Source organism: Drosophila miranda, chromosome XL (genome assembly GCF_003369915.1).
Source record: "Drosophila miranda strain MSH22 chromosome XL, D.miranda_PacBio2.1, whole genome shotgun sequence".
Taxonomy (NCBI): domain Eukaryota; kingdom Metazoa; phylum Arthropoda; class Insecta; order Diptera; family Drosophilidae; genus Drosophila; species Drosophila miranda.
The window spans coordinates 5,035,736-5,058,432 of NC_046673.1; the positions used below are offsets into that span (position 1 = coordinate 5,035,736).

At 43.8% G+C, this 22,697-nt stretch overlaps 1 protein-coding gene across 1 annotated transcript; it reads right to left on the minus strand.

The window, feature by feature from the left end:
* Positions 1-12,822: 12,822 nt before the first annotated feature.
* On the minus strand, positions 12,823-14,431 carry LOC108152240 (putative odorant receptor 92a). Its single transcript, XM_017281439.2, has 3 exons — positions 13,623-14,431; positions 13,369-13,567; positions 12,823-13,306 (listed from the first exon to the last, which is right to left on the minus strand). The coding sequence occupies exons 1-3, from the start codon at positions 14,429-14,431 to the stop codon at positions 13,094-13,096; spliced, it is 1,221 nt and encodes a 406-aa protein (XP_017136928.1). The 3' UTR covers positions 12,823-13,093.
* Positions 14,432-22,697: the final 8,266 nt, after the last annotated feature.

The window sequence follows — 22,697 nt, forward strand, 5'->3', positions numbered from 1 at the left end:
CCGCCAGGACACCCCGTCGTCAGAGCCATCACAGTCATCGTGGGCGCAATTCCCGTTAAACTGTTGAGTGACTTTCAACGATTTTTGGATGCATCGTCAAGTGACGGAAGCTGCCGTCTGCTGGCCCCAAGATAAACCCGAGCCAAGCAAGCCAGCTGTGTCTGTTTCTCCCTCTTTCTCTCTGCAGCCCCTTCCTTTTGTGTGGTATGCCACCAATTCCCATACTATAGGGCTTCTCAGACCAGAGCAGCCCTCACCTGTGCCAGCCTGGAAATCTCTCGAAAAACTTTGCTTGATGAGACTGTTGCTGCTGTAGTTTCTCCTGCTCCTGCTACTGCTCCTGCTGCTCCTGCTACTGCTGTTCCGACTATTGCTGCTTCTGCAACTGCTTATGCGGGCTCAGGCTTGGGGGATCGACTGGGGGTTCACTGGATGGGTGCTTCATTCCCGGCCAGAGTCGTGCAAAAGTTAAGCAAATCGCATATTTTATTCATGTGTTCATTAGGCAGCTACAATGTGCGACCGAAAATGTTTAGAGGAAGCGACAGGCGGCAGGAACAGGTGGAGGAGTTGAGCTGATGCCACACACATGTGTGCTCGTGTCAATGTGTATGCGTGAGTGTCGGTGTGTGGGCCGAGCAATTCATGAACCAGCAAAATGGGTCGAAACTGGCACAGAGGCAGAGGGAGGAAGAGCTACTACCAGATACTCGTACTTCAAAGGGGAAACCAAAAAGGATGCAGGGACATTCAGGCACCTACTGCCAATAGAAGTGGTTAGTGGAGAGGAAAATAATCGTAGTGTGGTGAAAGAGGGGAAACGAGGTCTATAGCGGGGGAATGCAGGCAACGGCATGTGGGGCCCAGTGCATCAGCATTATATAAGCCAAAAAATGGGGACGCTCTGATAAAGTCACTCTACAACTGGGTTGCCACCTTCCACCCTCCACTCCCCCCCATTTCCCTGTCCGTATCTGTGTGTCCGCATCTCTGTGTGCGTGTCCGCTTGTGTCCGCTTTAATGTGTGTGTGTGTGTGTGTCCCTAAAGCGTAAGGACACAAATTTCTGCTTAAATTATATGACGCGACATGACTCCAACCGACACTCAGAGAATGAGGAGAAAAATTGCTGCAAAAAAAAAACAGGGAAAAGAGCAAGAAAAGAATGTAGAAAATGCCCGCCGCATAAATAAAACTCTTCATTTGGATGCAGAGCAACTACAGCCAGCTTCACGTACATATACTCGTATGCATAGCAGGGAGCAGGGAACAAACCCCTCCCTCCATGGTTTTCCTTTTAAGCGTCATGGTTATCCTTGCTGTGGCCGGGGCAAACATGTCGTGACGTGGTCAAACGCATTTACATGCACGCGCCCAACCCGAACTGCAAACAAATTTTTCGGCTTGTACGGCTTTTGGCCTAAAACCGTGGCAACAGTACGATGATAGTTATGGGGACCAGGAACAAGGACAAGGACTTGCTCCGACCTGGACCTGGACCCGGACCCGGACCCGGAAAAATGGCTGCAAACTGTTGCCAGGTGGAAAACTCTCTAATGCCGGCGGAAAGCGTTCACCAAAGTTTGAGCTCACCAACGAACTCTGTGAGCATGTTTAGGGACTTAGGGTCGGCTTTAATTGCATGAGAGTTTTCCGATTCAATGCGATCAAAAACCTCACAGATCTGGAAGTTTATTTAGTACCTTCGAGAGCGAAAGAAAAGTACAAAAAGCACGAGCAAAAGCTGAAACGCCACTCTTTTCTCTGTTTAAGCATAATTAAATTTCCTCCCCAATACATTTTCCATTTTCATTTTCAATTTCATTTCCACTCGCAGTTCGCAGCTCGAAAATTCTAACTGCAACAGTTCACATTTCATTATAGTAACATTTTAATGTCAGGTTTTTGGCTGTGACGGGATCAGGGATGTCCTCGACCCAATTTCTATTAAAGGTTCGGTTTGCAGTGCTCGGCTTGGCTTGACTTTCGGTTGGATTTACGACTAAAATGAATCCTCAACGGTCCTTTGACTAATTTTTAGTTTGATTTATGTCTGGATCAGATTCGTTATGGTCTTCATTATGCCCTCGACTGTGGATTCTACTTCAATTGGTTTAAATGTTTTGGGTTATTAAATTGTCAAAATATTTCTTGGATGGATGCTGGCGCATGCTTGGATTGAGCAGCTTGGACTTTGATGGCTTATTCCGATAGATTTTGGGCTTTCTTGCGGCCATATCCACTCCCCGGAGTCCACGGAATCCACGGAGTCCACGGCCTGTATTGAGCCAATGGATGATATACCGACAGTGCATTTATATCACACATACGACAGGTGGGCTATATTTTCATTTTTGTGAACATTTTCTTGTCATTTCTGGTTTTATATTTTACTATATTGTTGTTGTTTTTTTCATTAATCGCCGCAAATGTTGTTGCTCTTCCTGATGCCTCCGCCTGTCACTGCTGTTGCTGCTGTTTGCATAAATTAAATGTTGCATTTATGCACATCAGTGCGCTTTTAAAATTGTACAAATTGATTAAGAACGATCCGCATTAAAAATGTTCAAATTGGATGAGTGCGTTGTGCGATGTTGTTATTTTTGGTGTTGTTGTTGTTATTCTTGTCGCTTGTTGCAGTTGCCGTTGCCGTTGCCGTTGCCGGCTCACATTGCTGAGAAATGATGCGAAAATCAATTAAAATAAATTACCATCCATGCCCGCTGAGGGCACCAGAGAGAAATTCCAACTTACCGAGCCAATTGCAAGGCAAACATTGTTTGAATCTACGGTGTAGTAGGAGTGGTTGTAGGAGTAGAAGTAGGAGTCTCAGCATTGCAATCCCTGTAATTGTGCGCTATACTCGTTTTAATTTATATGGCGATGAATAGGAATGCATATTGTATTTTTTGAATTGTTGGTGGTAATTGCTGTTGGAGCTTTTATGATACTCTAAATTGGCTCTCCAATAGCCGCCCGCCCCGCCCCGCCCCATCCAATCCGAAAACTTCTTACCATTACTAAAATCAACATACAATTTCCATTATAATTGTATTATGTACATAATTTTATTTCACTCAGTCCGCTATTTTTCTTGTTATTTTTTCCCTCAGATTCCTTTGTCATTGTAAGCGCATTATCAGAGGGTAGAGTGAGAGAGATGGAGATGGAGATAGAGATAGATTGGCGGGAGACAGAGACAGAGGGAAACAAAATGTTGATGGTTGACAAAGATGCTTTGCTGGTCGGCCATGGCGATTATTTATGCATATTGTTCGGATTTGCATGTGGAGAATGTTCAACAGCGGATTGGGTGGGGAAAGGATGGAGGATGGTAATACGCGGACGTGCCACAGTGACACAGTGTTGCATTTTGTGCAGTGTTGCATGTTTTTAGGCGTTCAACGCTCCACGTTCGACATGCATTCATTAATATTAAAACCAAAATTACCTACACTCTCCACCTCCACCTCCACATCCACCCCTCTCTCTCCTCTCTTTCCTTTGTGCCCCACATTTGTCCGTATCGCTTACGCCGTGATTTTTAGACCCATTTTTGGCGTCGCTTATACGCTTGCCCAGTCCAATTTAATTATGCAGCCCCCACGAGCAGTAAAGAAGCGGGAGGACCTTTGGAATGTCAGCTCTGTCCAGCGCCTGTCTGGCCAGCAAAACCGCCAATATCTCCCCATACCACAAGCACACACATGTGCATTGGATAACATAATAGGTACATGCATACAAACAACCCTACATACAAACATACATACATACATACATACATACATACATACATACATACATACATACATACATGATGCATGCATGCACACGCAGCACATTTGGGAGCAGTTCGAGCTGTTCCTGTTCTTCCTGTTGCTGTCCGCTGCTATACGTTTTTTGTCCAATTTGGCGGATGGCGGATAGTGGAAATGACATGGACACGAACCCCACACAGTGGGGTAAAACCGTTGTAAAAATGTCAAAATTCGTCTAAATACCTATGCTCAGAAGATCCCTCCAATGAGGCCTTTCTGGCCAGATCGTATAAAATATCGATTTCCAGACATTGGGCCGCTTTTGGGGCCGCTTCTGGGGCAACCTCCTCTCGATGCTTCTCTGCTCAGGTCAGCACCTTGTCCAATACATCCGACTGCACATGGGGCAATGATTCCACGCCACACATGCCGCTAGCTTGCAGCTTCCTTTTGGTCTATTGTGAGACCTACCACTATGATCTCTCCATCTGCGGAATTAAGGCAAACCATTTGATTTTCCGCCAGTTCTACTACCTCTTCTTGAACCGACACAAAGGAGACTAGGGAAAAGGAATAATTATATAAATCATTACTAAAATGTTCTGAATTGCAATCCGGAAAGGGGTACACAGACACCTAGTTGCTAAAAAACTTATCCAAGGGACCGTAAATAATGATAACTTTTGTATTTTTGTTGCCGGAAAAATCATCAAATTACACTAGACGCACAGAGGATTTCAATACACCAATAGGATAAAGGATAATCTATGCACATCCACCAAAATTTTGGATAATTATTATCACCGAAGATTATTCGTAAAACTTAAATTGTGTGCTTTTACGATCCCTAATTATCCAGCTTTTTTTGGGTATAAAAATTTAAAATTTAATTAGCATTTTTTTGGGTATTTTGGCTAATAAAACCAGAGTACATTATGGATTAAATATGTATGTATATTAAATATTAAAACATAAGCCAATGTACATATGTATGTATATCAATTTTGGCTTATGTACTTTTATTTAATTTTATTTTGCTTTTTTGTATTCTTCTGAAATATCAGAAACATTTTTTTCATCATGGCATCACCCATGTAAAAATCGTTATTTTTGGTGAATGAAATTTAGTCAAAAACGGAATAAATACAAATTACTTTAGCGTAGTCAGGAGACTTTCATCGGCTTATTATAGTGATGATTTGATGTGCACTCGAATAGTGGTAAATTATCTGCTCGGACATGGGCTTAATCTAGCATCAGGCATTCTTCAGGTGTATTTTTTAGTAACTTTTGACACTGTGCTGGTAGTTTTTTTGCCACCTGCTTTTGTTGTAGTTGTTGTTCCGGGGATATGCATATTTTGCCCATGTTCGACATGTAAAAGGACATGTCGTGTCAGTTTTTTGCGCTTTTATGGGCCGATGATCCCTCGCTCTTGCCCTCAAGATGCCCCTGCTGGGCTCCATTAGCGACCATCGGGATTTGAATGGCTGTTTGCCAGTTTGGGTGTGTGTGTGTGTGCGTGTGGCAGTGTGTTTCTGTGAGCGAGTCACGCTTTTACTTTCACATTAATTGGCCAGAAAGGGTGACACTGGTCGTCCCTCCCTTGAATTCCAGGTAAAACTCCCAATAGTGCAATGAACTATTGAGCGGCAAGTACAAGGAACAAAATTTTAAAAAAGCACTATATGGATCAGCGAAGTTCCACAAAATAAACTAAGATGTGACTACATTTCTCTTCTGCCTCTGCCTCTGCCTCTACATCGGCTGCTGCTGCCACTTTATCCCTTTATTTAGCTGAATGAACGCATAAATCTGTGGCCCCGTGCTACTTCTGCCAGCAGCTCGAAATTCTTTATTGTGCTTAGATGGCAAGACGATAGCCGGAAACGGGGAACGGCGAACGGCAGACCCGGCAGAGTGTGGCATGGCATGTCCGGGCGGGGGGGCAGGACAGGAAAGTGTCTGAGGGAAGGCAGTTGATAGGCAAATGAAGTGCTGCAATCTATAGACTTGAAGGAAGTCCGACATTCGGGGCAGCTTTATATAGATTATACAGATTGGCGCAGAGAATTCCACCTAGTGGCACTTTTTGTTCACTAAAAATATCCCTTTGGGATAGATGTTTTCCACTAGTCCGAAGAAGAGGGAATTTTCCAGTGGACCTATGATGGAAATGAATCGACAGGAACAACAGAATTATAATTTGATAGGATCGCAGTGGAAGGACAACAAGGACAACTCCTGTTGTTGCGAGTAAGTGTTACTCTGCTGTGCCTGTCGCCTTTCCGCACTTCCGCCCTTGCCGTTTTCTGTTGGATGGAACGTGTTCCCATAAATATTTAAATGCCAAAAAGTCACGTCTTGAATAATTGTTGAAGTTCTTTGAGTGAGAGCTTCCATGGGGTGGGTATGGGGTATGGGGTATGGGGTATAGGGTGGTGTGCCAACGTGTGTGGCATGGCATGCGGGTAGGTGTACTCATGCTGTTGCTATTTCAAGAACTTTTTCAACTAAGTGCAGCTGTTACTTCCATCCCCTGCCCCTCGTCTGGTGGCAGCGTCTTGCGTCAATGGGCCCAAGGATTCATTATTATGAACGCAAATTACTCAAACTCCCACAAACACAAACGCACACACACACACACGCACTCGCACAATTAGGTAATATTACTGTGTGTGTGTGTGTATTTGTGGGCGTGCATGAGTATGCGGGTACGTTTGCATGTATGGTGCTGTTAATTTTCATATTAAATCCGTTAAAATGTGCAAATACCCAACAGGCACTCACCGAGCACGGACCCAGCGCACGTCGCGGCTGGCCAGAGATGAGCACGTGAGCAGCGTGAAAGACCATCATCTACATATGTACATACGTATATGAGAAATCCAAAAACCATCGCCGAATTGTGTCCTACATGGGCAGATGGCAGTATACCATAGATGGGATCGGGATATAATCTATTTCTCGATCACACTGGAAATGTTACCCATAAAGACGAAAGAAATTAGAGCGTGGATGAGAGTCAAAGACCCACCGCCCACATGAGAGCATCTATTATTTGTAATCCATTCTCCCGCAATCGCAGTCACGCCGTTTAAATCACACTCCCATCGCTGAATCGAACCGCACTAAGCAAATCCCATTCGAAGCGAGTCAGGGCAAAGTCAAGAAAGGAGCGCGCATGCCACCCGTGAGTGGGGAATTTCAATAAACGAGCATCGTGTAAGTAAAGTTATTAAAGTTATTACACAGCCCAACCACCAACCACCAGCAGCAATGACTCCCGGGCCGAGCCACCCACACTCGAACACACACACACACACATTCGAGTAGTTACCCACTTCCTACCTGTGTAACAACTTACATTATGCATATTACTTTCACCTACTTTCCGCAGCTTTTTCGGCTCTTCAAATATGCCATACGTAATGAGGCAGGTACTAGTACATTTGTAGTGGTACTGCCACGGGGGGAGGGAGGCTGAGCTCCATCATATCCCATTATAATTGCACACCACATCATCATCGCATCATCACATCAACCACCAAAGAAGAGGAGGGTCTTAACCGTTTTGGATACGTATCACAATTCGTTCCTGTCTCTAATTTATTTCAAAGTATGATAATAAAGAACATACTAGACTAGTTCCTGAGTTCAAGTAGGAAAATTTGTGGGGAAGAAGTCTGACTTTGAAGAGCCCTTGGAAATCTTATGCCTAAGCGTTGTACGGTAAAGTCTTCTTAGTTGATGTGTATACAGTCTCTGCTTGTCTCTTCCCTAAACACTCAAGACTACAAATCGTTCTCCTTGGGATGAATATGTCTATGGGTGAGGTATGGTGATGATAAATCGAGAGAAGAGATTATTTCGGTGACGACGAAGATATGCTCTCGGTCGAAGATGATTAGAAAAAAAAGAGGCTATATCTATTGTCTCCAACCAAACTTCACCTAGACAGGCACTTAGTGTGCGTTTTCTGGTACAGCCAAGCAGCCATAGAAGCACTGTCTATGACAGCCGACGGTCTCTGAACGAGATCGCAGAGCGGTCATAGGGACATGGAGGGGAATGATGCCGCCGGCGAGCTGGAAAGGCAGGGCACTACGATCACTCCCTTATCAGAGAGGGATCAAGTAGCGATGCCTTTGGCTACGTGCAGGCTCCTCGCGCACGAAATATTCGAGCAAAATGCAAACAGGAGATGACAGGTCTCGGGATCGATATGGCCATATCAATCAAAGAAGCGCTCGGCAGGGCTAAGCAGAGCCCAGTGCTCTGTAGTTACTCGAGCCATCAGGGGACACTGGCACACACTCCTCCTGGCTGCCAATCCCTCACAATGACTTCTGCAGAAGTTGTCGTGACGAGGAAGGGGAGGAATCTGTCCCCCACTTCTTCTGTGATTGCCCGGCCCTGGGAAATCGTTGACTACGGCTTCTCGGGGCCCCTTTCCTCACCAAATTAGGGATCCTGTCCAAATTCATCCAAGCCACCGGATGGGACTGCCCTTAACCTGCAGTAGTCTGCTCTCACGGCTTAGGCAGTGAGAGGGGCACACGCCCCCTCGGCACCTCCAAGTGAGCTGGGGAAGGCTCATCCCCTCTCCCCAGCTACCGCTATAGCCTATCCTAACCTAAATACAGATTTACAGATTTGATTTAAATATAAATGGAGCAAACAGACTTTTTAATGCGGATCAATATTGATGACAAAATGTAATGAAAATAAATCCATTTTAATATATTTTCACTCTCGGTGCCAATATAATTGCAGAAATATTTTAATCCAATTCGGTTCTCAGGGTTGGGATTTTAGGTGCACATACTCGTATTCCTTAAGAAACCTATATACGTTTGATATAGCCCAGAGGGGCTGTTCTTTTTGATTGGAATAACTATATCGTCCCGAGCCACGCAGATATATGTATTGTACATTGTACTTGGAAGCAATTGGTAGCGTGCACTCGTTTTCAGATCACGGGGCTCACCCAACCGCTGGCAGATAATTGTCAATTTGGTAACTCAGGCAACCATGTGCTCGCAGGGCTGCATTCTGGCCAGCGTCAGTGTTCGTAAGAGCAACAGTAACAGTAACTTTGTTGCTCCAACGAAGTTGCCTCTAAAAAAGCGCCAAACACTGGGCGAAACTAGCCAACCAAATTGTTAATAACTGCCAGCTGGTACGTGCTCCTTCCGGGAGACAGCCCTCCCGCAACAGACATTCTCACCTTAGCTGCCGCGCAGCAGCGACCACTGCCACTCATCCGCACTGACTGTCCGTGAAGCTGGTCATAAAAAGCGAAGCGTAAGAAACATTTTCACATGCCCACAAATTAGTGGCACATTTGGGAGCTCCAGCTCCAGCTCCAGCTCCACTCGTATGTGTGCCAGGGAATGTCATGCAGCAAGTTTCCAACCACCAAAGAGCCAACAACTAGCTGGCAATCTTTTAAATGGTAGCCACAGCCATATTCAAGGGCCAAGATAGCTTTTCCAAGCAACCAGTTACAATGAGAGGGACCCAACCTTTCGCTTTAGGTGCATGTGCATCAGGGGAGATGTGTGGATTCAAAGTGTAACATTGTCAGACTGAGATACTTTTATTTCAGCATCCAATGAACATCCCAGAAAATTCCTTAGATTTTAACAAAGAGGAATATTTGCTCGCACCAATTACGAGTTACACGTCCAAGGAAGGAAACAATTTGTCGCAGGCTAAATTTTAGCAAAAACTATGAATATTTTCCCTTACCAATTAGATGTGAAAGAAACAATTTGTTTCTAGTTAACCTTTTGCAAAAACAATAATCCATTCAACAGCCGAATAGCTGAGTATCTGAGTATATTCTTACGCATATACTCACACATATATTTGAAGATACTAAATAGATACTGTGGAGGAGGTGCCTTCAGTGCGTTGCAAACACAATACCTTTTATTAAGGTATAGACACAATGTAAAAATTGTTTGGCTCGTTTTTCGATACTAATATTCGGGTAGGGCTTCTTTTGTATTCCCTACAATGCACACTCCGAGCGTTTTGCCCCTTTAAGGAATTTAATTTAATTAGACTGGGACCATGACATACGAGGACATGGTCGATGGATTCATTTTCGGTTGCTTCTGTTTACCCATAATTGGTGCGAAATAATAATTATTATTAAAACTAAGGAACAACTAACGAAGAATTTGTAGATATGTAAATATGTATACATGCTATGTATGTAAGTTTGTTGCAATTTGCAATTTTTCGCAAGCTAAATTTCAGCAAAGATAATATTCACAAAAATATTTCATCACATCAATTAGTAGTGAAATAAATATAGTTGTGCAAAAACAATATGCCACTGTGCATACGTTTGACTCAACGAAAGGTTGAGGCACAGTTAATAGCCCAAATGTTGGGTAATCCGACTATAAGACTTCTCAGACTAAAGCACTGGCCACACCCCTTAGGGTGTGGTTCCAACTACATAAACACATATGCATGTGCATAAATGAATAAATATATTATAATAATCGGAGTGGCCATCACTGAAGTCCAATCTATAAATTCTCTCAAAATATGTATAACTCTTATTTGGATGAATATCCTTCTTCCTTTTTTGCTTTGCACACACACATCCTTCGTAAGGGCATACATGGTATAATATTTTCAATATTTCACTTAGTTTCCCACAACTAATATTTGCTTAAGTCCTCGCTTTTTCTTCATGCCAGCTTCTTAGCGCTTTCCACCTTGTTAGCCCACCCTTAGCCCACAGCTAAAATCGACTTTTTTCATCAGTATGTGTTTCCATTTGATTTTATGCAGCTAAAACTATTATTCCTCAGAATATATTCTCAAAAGACACTCCTGCAAGACTGAATTAAATTGACAAAATTCTTTTTCAAATTAGAGCGTGTTTCGGCCATTGATGATCTAAATGGACAAAAGGAAAATAGTTCTGTAAGTCATTCATTTAAAATTGTACATATTGTGCATACATACATATGTCTCCGTCCACAGTCTCTGCAGCTGACAGGTAATTTTGAATATGGCATTTGAAAGCTTAATACTGCCCAGACGGTAAGCTAGAGCTTCAAAGTGTTCAGGTCCAACTTATTGTTGCATTTATCAGCTTTCCAGAATTGCATAGTTCATTAAAACCACTTACCTAACTCTGATAAAACAAAAACCCAAAAGAAAGCCATAATTCATTCAAAATGCTCAAAGCCCCACAACTATCAGATTGGTTCGTTGCGTAAAGCCGGTGAAGCACACTATGCTACACTTGATTCATCGCATAGTTTAAGAACTTTGTTACATCTAATCATACTACTATCCGCTCCTAGTGCTGCTCCTTCTTTCCCCCTCGATGGGATCGAGGAAACTACTTTATGTCCATATTAAGCCCATAAAGGGTTCACATGTGTGAATGCAAGAGTATCTTTCCATATGAGCGACATGTACGTATGTACATATGTATAGCTGTCAAGGACATTAAATCAGTTGGTGTTGATTCTGGTCTGGTTTATAATAGTCGATGTTGATTTTGGGGGAGCAAATAGAAGTGCCATCATTCTCTCAATCAATAAAGAGGCTCGGGGCAGTGGCATTCGCTGGAGCTGATTATAAACAATAAGTAAACCACAGCACAAAAAATAAACATAAAATAAGCACGGATTCATAAAGTCGCAAATGAAATCACTCTACAAATAGCCAGACATAAGCCCACACCTTACATCGAGATAAAATACAGTTATATTTGTATATTTGTTCCTTTAAGTTCCTGAATCACAAATACAACACTTCTATGTACATAGTAATACTTTGGAGTCACTTCCCAGCAAATCAAACGCTCACCAATTACATATATCGCATACGATATATCAAATTCAGTACTTGGGGCCAGTTTCTCGACTTCGAGTTAAGTTGCCGTTCCGAAAAACTTGACGGTCAGATAAACTAGTTGAAGAAACAATTCAGCTTCTCGAAGCCGGCTAACAACAGAAACGAAAAAGAATAACAGGATGCACATCGACTTTCCGAAAAATGTACTGCTTAAATTGGAAAACTCTCAGAGACAAGTGCGACAATTTAAAAAGAAAAACCCGAAGTTAATTTACTTCCGAGAAGCGGGAAAGATATCGCACTGGCTTTCTTAAATCAGTAGTCACTAATGGGGATATTAACTGTGATCCCTGGGTTTCAAAGGATTCAGGGAGCTCGCTGTTCTATCATGAATCTTGAAGTTTTTAAATCAAAGATATTTGTATGTTCTATTTTTTTCTTACTGAAATCAAAATTGTATCCCCACAGAGCACTTGTATGAATTTTTGACCCGAATAATTTCTGAGCCAGTGCCAAACTCCTGGCCTTATTGGCATGCCCTGTCCACAGGCTATTAAACATCAATAAACGGGTCTGCTCTGGTATCAAATGGTCCGAATTATCACACTCCTTTCTCCACCATATATCGCCATATCTCTCTCTGGAGGCGGAAAGACAATCAGACATTTAATGGGCTTTGATTGCTTTTGACATTTATTGATTTATTTGTACAGAGACATGTTCCTGTGCATACGCGTCCAGATGTCCAGATGTCCGGGTGTCCGGGTGTCCCGGTGTGTTGGGGCAGCTGGGTGTAAATATATTTATGTATATAAATTGCTGATAAGCAATTAAAAATTACAACAACAGACATCGGCCATGACAGGTGCCCCCCAGGTGCATATCTGTCCGTGTGTGTGTGTGTGTGTGCAACGGTTTATTCCGCTCCGTTCAACTCTTTAAAATGTTAATGCGAGAGAGTAGGAGTGAATACTTTCATTTGGAATTTCACTCATTGAAAAAATTACACCCACAATATACATAGATACTCCTGCGAGTACGAGTGTACTTGTCGCGAAAAAAAAACAACATGTGAATATATGTGTACCGACCGACGTACAACTTCCAATCGAATAGAAACACACACACACTATGCAATTTTGCTTCTTGGTAATTTCATTCATTCACTTCCTTTCTCAAGGGGAATCCACAAAAATTAGCTTTTTTCGATCAATTTATTATTAATATACATTCAACAATCTTTTAATTGCTAATTATTTTCCTTTTTACGATTCACTTTTGATTTGAGAGTCCTATTCAACGCGAGGATTTGGATTTTTAAACAGCATATATAATATATGTTATAATAAAAGAAACTCCAGTGCGAAGCGTTCTAAGTCTGAATAAACTCTAGATGGTTTCTAGCACTACCAAAAAAATGTGTCTTTTGTTATATGTTTGTATGTTTATGTTTCCTTCAATCTTCTATGCAATTTTCCCTTAATATGTGGCGATGCGCCCTTAGCCGTAGTAAGTTGTGCGCAGAAGAGCAAAGAACTGATACGACATGCTGATGACCTTCATGAAGGTGTTGAACGATATGGGCGGAAAGGTCGGTGGTCGTATGGAGGCGGGCTTCTGGCTGCGCATGATGATGTACTTAAGAATCATCTTGTATTCGGTGCTGCAGGGCAACCAGTTCTGATTGAAGGCGGCATGACCAATCCGGGAACTCTGTAAGCCCAAGGCACCCATCAATGCCGAAACGAGTCGTTAGAAATATTATATTAGCTCACCGAAGAGATCATTTCATCGCCATAGTAGCAGACGACAAAGACCTGAACCAGAGAGGCCGAGAAGAAGATGAAGTAGAGCACTATGTCCTCCACATTGGAGGCCGTGATCTGGAACCCAGCAAAGCAAATCACCAGCGACGCCGCAATGAAGTTCCACAGGATGGTGAAGCTGAAGATGCTGTTCACCTCCTCGCTGAGACTGCAAAAGAAGAGTACCAGTTAGCCATGGCTCTGAGGAGCTGAACGAAACCCACTCTAAGGCCCTTGAATGGTAGACCACCAGATTGTGCAGGTACTTGATGTTCTCCTCGTCCGTGTGCTCGTCGCCGTCGTAGGCCTCCAGAGTGTCGGCCATATAGCTGAAGTGCATCGTCAGCTGGGTGATGGTCGTGATCAGGAGCAGATCCACACAGACATAGGACACCCCGGCCACATAGGCGCAATGGGCCAGGCCCCAATAGGAGAACCAGTAAACGGTCAGATCCGTCTCCGCATCATAGGGAAATAAAATGTGAAATCCGTAGTTCCGCTCAAAGATCTCAGAGCCAAGAAAGTAGTACTTTATTGTGGCCTTGATGGCCGGATAGAAGCTGAACGACGAGGTGTAGGTCATGCACAGGATCGTAAACAAGGTCATCACCTGGTTCATGTGCCGCTGGTAGTAGGACACGTTATACGCCCGCTGCGTCTCCAGGGTGGTGGGAAATAACGCCTTGAGATCGTCTAGCAGCTGGACCAGGCGCCCCCGATTCACAGTCAGCCCGAACTGCTTGAAATCGGCCATGAAGCTGAAGCCGATGCACGGTGCCACTGCGGTGGCCTCCAGCAACGTGGTCGTCGACGTGATGTGCACTATGAAGTAGGCTATCTCGCCCACCACATACGCGTTGAAGTTCAGAAAGCCCATAACCAGATAGAAGCGCAGGAGATACCGGCGGACGAGGTTCTTGTCCCGATCCGAGTACAGATCCTCGCCGATGGTCTTGTAGAAGGCCATCGGGAAGCGGGTGAGATCCTCGAAGGTGCGCAGCTCTCGTTTCTCCTTCCGCTTGCCCCACAACATGACGATGCTTTGGGGCCAAGCTCTGCTCGGCCGAGGCTTTTATAGACGGCCAGCACGGCAGCTGGGCGTAGGTCTGGGTCTGGGTCTCCGTCTGGGTCTGGGTGGGCATAAAATTCTTATGAGGGAGGGTTCCGGGTGCGAGACCCTTAATAATTACTTAATTGAGTTCCAGGTAATTGCAGACACCTGCATGGGGTCACCAGTATGGGCTTGCTGAAATATTTAGCCGGCCGTTCACCCAGGTGGTCCTTGTCCCCCTAGATCCTGCTCTTGCTTCTCTTTTCCGGGGTTTCGACTGGCTGCAACAGAGTTAATTTGTCAGAATTTAATTTGACAAAAGGATTTCCATTACGGGACAGTCACACACGAGAACAATCACCGAAAACATCAAAGACAGCGTCACAAATCAAGTGGCAAGTGTAAGCACCATTGTGGCCATGTGGGGCCCTTGAGCTTTCTACTGACAAAACATTTCTACTGGTTGCGATTTGGCTTTGACGAATGCGGTTTCCATAACTCCATAACTCGCTCATAAGAGCCCGTAGGCGGCGATAGGCGCCCAAATGCCCTCATGCCCCCTCGGCGGCTGGGGATTGGCTGTTCAAAAGGTTCTTGGTTCCACAAAATGCCTCAATTATTCATTAGAAATGCCAGCGAAAGCGCATTGACAGGTTCTGACTTACGTATTTATGGACTTCACACAAGAGTATAGTTGAATGTGGCTTTTTGTGGGTACGACTAGCCCTATATCCTCTTTAAGTTGTGACATTGACTACGGCCTAAACTTGCACTTTTGGCGGCTTCGCAAGAGGGGGACAATGGGAGGGAAATTTAGCGAAATACCCGTAACATTGATAGTGACAGGAGGCCAGTAGGGGGGCGACCAACACTGCGTGGGTGTTTGTGATACAGAGAATACTCGTACAAAGGAATAATGGTTTTCTTGGCAATTAATAAGTTAAGAAGTGTTCCATTTATTTGTACGAGTTTAACCAGTTTTGAATCAATACCCCGTCTCTGCGGTTCCATGGGAACTTTCCTCCAATATTGCATTTAAAAGAGAGAGAATTTTTGAATTTGTGATGTTAGGCCATCACCAGAGAGTGCCAGATCTGTCGATGATCCAATGAAACCACATGATCTATGCAGATGCTGCATCGGTCTATTACCAATATATTCACTAATTGAACACGTACGGATGTATTCTGGATCATAAATAGAACGGATGTAAATTTGATGATATGTTTGCCTTACGGTTAGTTTGCGGTTAAAGTTTTCCAATTAAATGCTGCATAAATTACATGCGTAAAATCATTTACGGCAAATTGAAATTAATTTGAATTATATTCACACAAATGTGTTCGCCAAGCATATAAAATATAAGCTTGAACAATATTTTTAGGGAAAAACGAGAGGCAGCAGCAGCAGCGAGCCACAAAGCCAGGGCAAACAAACATGAGGCGACGGAATGACAGCCAGGGGACGGACAGACACACACGAATGGCGTAGTCCAAGGCGACAGAGCGACGTACCGACATGGTGTCGCCAGACAGAACTGTGTGTGTGTGTGTGTTACAGTGTTGCTCATAGCTCCTATCAAAAATATCCAGAAGGCAGCCCAAACAGCTGCATTCCGTTGCAATTAGCCAAACCAATACCCAGAAACGAAGCTTGTGTATGTACATAAGAGCTTAGAGATTTCCCAGGACCCAGACGCAGGACCCAGGACGCAGGACCCAGACAGCCCAGGAAGCTGTCCACCAAAAGGCCCGAATCTCTGCATTGCAAAACTGACTTTTGAATGATTTACGATTATCCAACAGAGAACAACCTAATTGTGATACATTCAAAATATTTATGGATATGTTAATAGTCTCTGAAACAGCCGAATGGGCGGTCATACAAAATCTTGTTTGGCATTAAAAAATGCTTTAGTGTCGGCACTGGTGTGTAGATATTTGGTGACCATTTTATGACTGTCTTAATTAGTTTAAAATAAATATATATATATGTATGTATATACGAGTATATTTATGGCACTCATCCCGATGATGTGAGAATGACTTTATTTGTCGTATTTATTGGCTGTGAAAATACAATTCATGCACAAATGTGTAAATATATTCTGGATAAATATTTAAATCAGTGATATCACTGCTCATTGAGCTAATAATTGAGTTAAATATTTGCACATGGAAATTCGAAACAACTTAGTCCAGGCCCGGACGAGCCGGGCAGGGCGGGGCTGAAGGTTTTCATCCCCTTCATATGCATTCAATTAAAATCCATTTTCATTTGAAGCGTCGGACATGTGATTCAATAAATAATACAAATTAATTGTGTTGCCATTTGTACACGCACATCATTATGCTCCCAATGCATTATTATTTTTCGACCTCGTAATGACGGGTGCCAACGGTCTCAGAAATCAAAGTCACGTTTACACACACACAGAGAGAGAGGGATTAATTTTGATTCGCTGTCAAAATATATCCCTAAAAATGTTGATATTTTATTTGCATTTAATGTAGTGCTCAATTTGATTGGCTTTTCTTTTGGGTCTGGTTCTACACGTAGTGTTACCCTTGCAGAGGGTATGATCATTTTGATCACAGCTAAAAAACTTCACAGGTCAAAGATGGAAGTCAAATCTTCCTATAAGAAATCCGCAGATGGAGCAATGAAAATGGTTTAATTGAGCTTAATATTAATCGAAGAACTATACCATATATTCATATATAATATAATATAATAATATAGTAATATTTCATTATTTTTGAACATTTTGAACTTTTGAACAGTTCACTTTTTCAGTATGCTTTTGCTATTTTAATAGATACATGTTTTCGTATTGGAAAGTTTATTCTTGATACAAGTTTTTATTTAAACATATTGAACTGCCAATAGAAAAAAAGTATTACTGAATACTGGCCTAAACACGGCATATGGTATATTTTTAAATTTTTATTACCCCGGAATTTGGTAAGATGCCAGATGCAAGATAACTAAAAAAACACAGAAAAATATTTGGTAGCTTGGAAAAATAACACTGAACCACAGAAGCACTTCTGTTTTTGGTAACGTAACGTCAGGTCTTTTTTTGGCTTATATCTTAAAGACCGTATGTTTGATTTTTGTGATTTTTCTGGCAGAAATCGAAACTCGAATTAAGTACCAAAATATTTCTAGTAATTACGCAAAAGGAAAGGTATGTAAAGTGTTTTAGGAAGAGAAAGGAATCTAGTAGTTTATACAACATGGGGCATGGGTATCTGAGCTTCGTCACAGCAAACATATTCAGTATGGAATTTTACTTTTGTGCATTGCGGCACCTGTTGACGGCATAGCTTGCTCCTGTGCAAGTCCGCCGCCTCTTACACCAGGGATGTGTTGTGTCAATTAATCCCAAAGCGTAAATGTTAGACAACAGAAAAATGAGGGCGGAAATTCCTTGAACAAAATCTCTTTTCTGCCAGTTCCTGTAACCGCCGTGACCTCCCACAGCTGGGATATTGAAAACATCACGCAAATATTCTTTGACAAATTAAGCCGAAAATTGCTTGGCAGATGTCCGACACAAAGCAAAGGCAATTGGTAGAAAATTCTTGCCTCTCTTTAGGCCTCTTTTGGGCCGCAGGGTTAGGACTAGAAATTTCTGCTACAATTCCGAGCTTGCTCCGCTTTTTACCTCCTTTCAGATGGCACTATCAAAGGCCAAGGTGCCTGCCCGAGTCCTCTTACATTGATGTATGATAAATAAGGCGATTGTGTGGCGTCTCGAAAGAGATGTATGTGTGTGTGTGTGTGGTATTCAACGGACCCACACTCATACCAAATTCCAGTCGAGAATAGAATTGCCCGTACAATGGGCTTCTTTGCATGTGTGGGTTTTTTGTGTACATTGGAGAAAGGGTATCATTTTTCCTAGCAATTACCCAAGGATTTTGGTACTTTCTTGAAAATTTATCAGCAAATTCTTTGACCAGCTTTGGCATTATTCAGAGGGGGATATCTCCATAGGGAATAGCATTAGGAAGGATGTGATAATGTGTTCTTACAACACCCAATCAAATGGCCATTTTTCCGGAACATTTTTCGTCGAATTCCCCTTGGTCCAATCGCATTCGTGCGCCTTGGAAACCTTTGGGAGAAATGTAAAGATATTCTTCCTTGCAAGTTCAACTTATTTTAAGAGTCAATGAGAATCTTGCGAGTATAGGCTAATGGATATTATGCTTTTGGGTTAATGTGAATTATGGAAACGTTTTTCGACGTTTTCTTGGAAATTTTCCATCGAATTGGAAATCCAGAATTATTCAGGCATTCTAGCCACCAGCCATTCCCTTTGCAGTGTATCAATGCTTCGTTGTATTGCATTCTGTTAGGGTTTTCTCTCCCTTTTATCCTTATTTTTAGGGGGGTTTTCTTTCTTGTTACAATATTCAAATTGGCCAGGCAAAGATATGCAAACTCAAAGAAGTCTGCTCTCTCCACCGACCCTCTCACGATGCACACACCTACATACGTACATACGTATACCTTCGATATAACTTTAGCTTTTGCTGGAGTATGCGTCCGGGTGCCAGGAGATGTGCAGCTTTGCTACCATATACTGTAAGTCTGTGGCATTCAAACGAGTACAAAAATCTGCCGCCCAGACTCGATTTGATGCACGAAAGTGGGGTCGAGGGCTCCCAAGAGAGGCACGCTAATTTCTCTACTGGAAAGCTGGGGCGAATGAAATACTACCTCAATCGTCATAGCACCTTTGGAGCCATCAAGATAGGATGATGATCACAGTCAATCATGTCTACATATATAGGAACACGATCTATGCGAAGTAGTTGAAAGCCATGGACTTATCATAATATATCGTATGTGGGTTCTGAGGAAAGATAGATCTGCGAGTAGCCACCCTCATGCATATCTACATTTTTTGTTCAGCGTCTAAATTGAAGTGTGGAACACAGACACACGAAATAGGGGGTGTGGCAGCCCTGGCCCGACACTGTTTATCGGTACTTGAGCGCAGGAGGCAGGGGCAGGAATTTCCGTTCGCCGTTGGGTAACGGTACCGGTAAAGGTAACGGTTACGGTTACGGTAAAAGTGAAATGTCTTGCAATTTATTGGATACTACGAAGGCACGAGAGTGCGACACCAATGGCCATTGATTGCAAGTTGATTTGTCGTGTGCCGGAGCTGGGGCTGGGGCTGGGGCTGGGGCTGGGACTGGACAGGGACTGACCTAAGGGCGTGGCTGGTCGGTAAAGTGTTTCAAACTTAAAGAACGAAGGACAAAGTTGATCGTTTGGGTGTCTGGGTTGTGTGTCGGTCTGTGTGTCGGTCAGTGTGTCGGTCGGTGTGTCTGTGGGTGCCAGTGTGAGCATGTGCCAGGCCAAGCCAAGCCTCAAATTTAAACAATTTCGCAGCTAACTTATAAACGGCTGAACGGGGTAATGGAGCAGGATCTGTAGGTAAAACACGAGCAGGGAGCAATGGGAGCAGTAGCAGGAGCTGGGCAGGACTTGCATATTCGTTAAATTTACCGCAGAACGAGAACGACTCAGAGGGAGTGAGGTTTTGTAAGGTCCCTGGCCTGATAGGCGACAGGCAACCGCATAGCTTATGCAGACGAGACCAACAACGGAGATGGAGATGGTGAAAAGCCCCCGGACCCGGACCAAGACCCAGACCCAAGCCCAGACACAGACGCAGACCGAGACCCAGGCCCGGACCAGGAGATCTGATGGGCGCAGGACCTGCAACGGTAACGGCAAGGATATGGCAAAGAGGTACAGACAAAAGCACGTAAAAACTTTGTTGCAAAACACTTAGCGCACACACACACGAGTCCAACATGGATACATATGTATCTACGAGTATGTGCAGCACCCAAGCGAATGGGGCAGGCGACAAAAGTGTCAACCGTTGAACTCCTGTAGGATACGGTCAGGCAAAGCAGTAGATCCTTATTCACAGTCATCAATACTGGCGAGCAAAGCAAATACTGCCTCCAAGATGAAAGTCTTCATCTTAGGACCTAGGAACAGATAAACAATTTGTATGTGAAAACCCGGAGACCCAAGGGACGCTTAAGTCGCTCAAGTCATCCAAAATCTAAAAGTTTTGATACATTTTTTTAAGAGACCTGATGGATATACTATATACACACATACATATCTATTCTCTAGGTAGTTCTACTGAAGTCTAAGTACAAGCTGCTGATTTGCCTTGAATGTCCTTTGAATTGGACGAGCTCGTCGCCTGGCCTTCGCATGTTAAATGCGCCCCGCCACACATATCTCATTGAGTGTGGCCATGCTGTGAAAGTGATGGTGGCCATGTAGTGCGAGTGCGAGTGCGAGTGTTGTGCATTGTCTGGTTAGTCCTTTCCGCATATATTTGAAAATAAAGTTACGACAAGTTGCACTCAATTTTCAGCATTTACTGTCAGCGCACAGGCACGCCACGCCACGCCACGCCATGCCGACCAGTCATCCAGCCAGGCAGTTGAGAAGTCCACTAAAGTAACAAAAAGGCACAAAGCTCCGCTCCCCCTTCTATAAAGAGAGACAGAGGGAAACACGACAAGAGAGAGAGAGAGAGCGAGAGAGAGAAGGAGTGCAGGACATGCCACTGTGTGGCAACAAAAACTGTGTCAGATCCAATGATTGTGGACAGTGGCTAGGACATGGTAAAAACAAAAGCCAAGCAACGCATAAAAACGCTTGAAATGAATACGTGTAACATTTGTTGGTCCTCGTTTTCCCATAGTCCACAACCGGGCCCAGTCCCAGTACCAGTCCCAGTCCCATCCAGAACACTATCAACTATTGCACACGGACCCAGGGGCATATCAACACCCGTTCCGACGCGGGACTGCCAACTAGCAGATGAGCCTGCTCTTTTCTCTTGCACAGCTTCCGCCGGCCTTGTGCGATTTGCAAACCCTTTCATTACACTCTTACGGACAGCATTTCGCTGCGTTCTACTATGATCTGGAAAGCCCTTTCAAGAGTATTCAGAGTGCGCTATAGCCCAGCAGTATTGCCGCGTTTTCCAACAGCTGGGCTTTCTCATTAAAACGTGTGCGTCGGTAGAGATTCGGTGATCCTGAAATCCCCACCATCAAGGGAACCGTTGAAGTCGGAAACTTCTCGCCTTCTACAAACTGAACAAAAATCGTCAAGAAAATTCCTGCAAGAGTCGTGATTTTTGATTCCGCGATCGCATAGCCTTCTCTAAGAACCGATTATGATTAGGTTTAATCACAAGTCCCGAAAGTGGCTAGAAATGCGAGCGACGAAGCAGAGATACCCCTTTCTAGTGCTCCTTAATTTCAGTCCTTCGGTGGACAGTTGTGCTCGTGACATTTTCGCTGTCTCCTGGCCCATCCCAAGCCCAAGGCTTGGATGCGGGTGCACCATTGTTGTGGGACGTCGCTGCTCGACTCGTACCGGAGAGATAAGCTCTGCAGGTGGTCGGGTACGGACCGGACCATGCCGGACATACTCTGGTACATTTGCATACGGAATTTCGTTGTGCGTGTGAGGTGATGCCAGCGTCAACGTAGGCGACGGACGATGGGAAATGTAGAACGTGTGGCATCAACAGCTCAACACCCACACAGCCACTCATCCACTCAGCCACTCAGCCACTCATCCACTCAGTGGCTGGGGAATCGGGAAAGGGAAAATCTCATTTTGAAGAGTGTCACAACATGCCGGGCATCAGGCTGTCACTGCCTCCGGCAGCTGCAAGTGTATTTAAATTTCAACAAATTAGCTTAGTAAATTAGCTGCTCATAAATCTGCGGCCGTAAATGCACACAGACGACACAAGGCCCTGGAGACAAGCAGACAGCTCAAGAGACTGCATCTATCATCGGTTTAGTTACCATTTAGATCTTAGCATGGCCATACTCGTAATTAAGTGACGCCAGTGGCCCACATAAACCACTCGAGTAGTGTTTGGTATCTGTATTTGGGATTACCCTACACTGAATGGCACCTGTTTCTGCTTCTGTTTCAGTTCCTATTTCTGCTCCTGTTCCTGGGGCCATCCCCATCCCCATCCACCTATTCATCACTCAAAGAAACAAACAAAACTCAGACGAATATTCCTCCATTCGACACAATGCCATCAATATTTAATGCACGGAATTCAAGAGATTCCGAAACGTCATTCATCAATCAACAAGTAGCTAAATGCAATGGATCTCGTGGTCGGCATAACTATAAATATCTATTGCCTGGAGTATGCTGA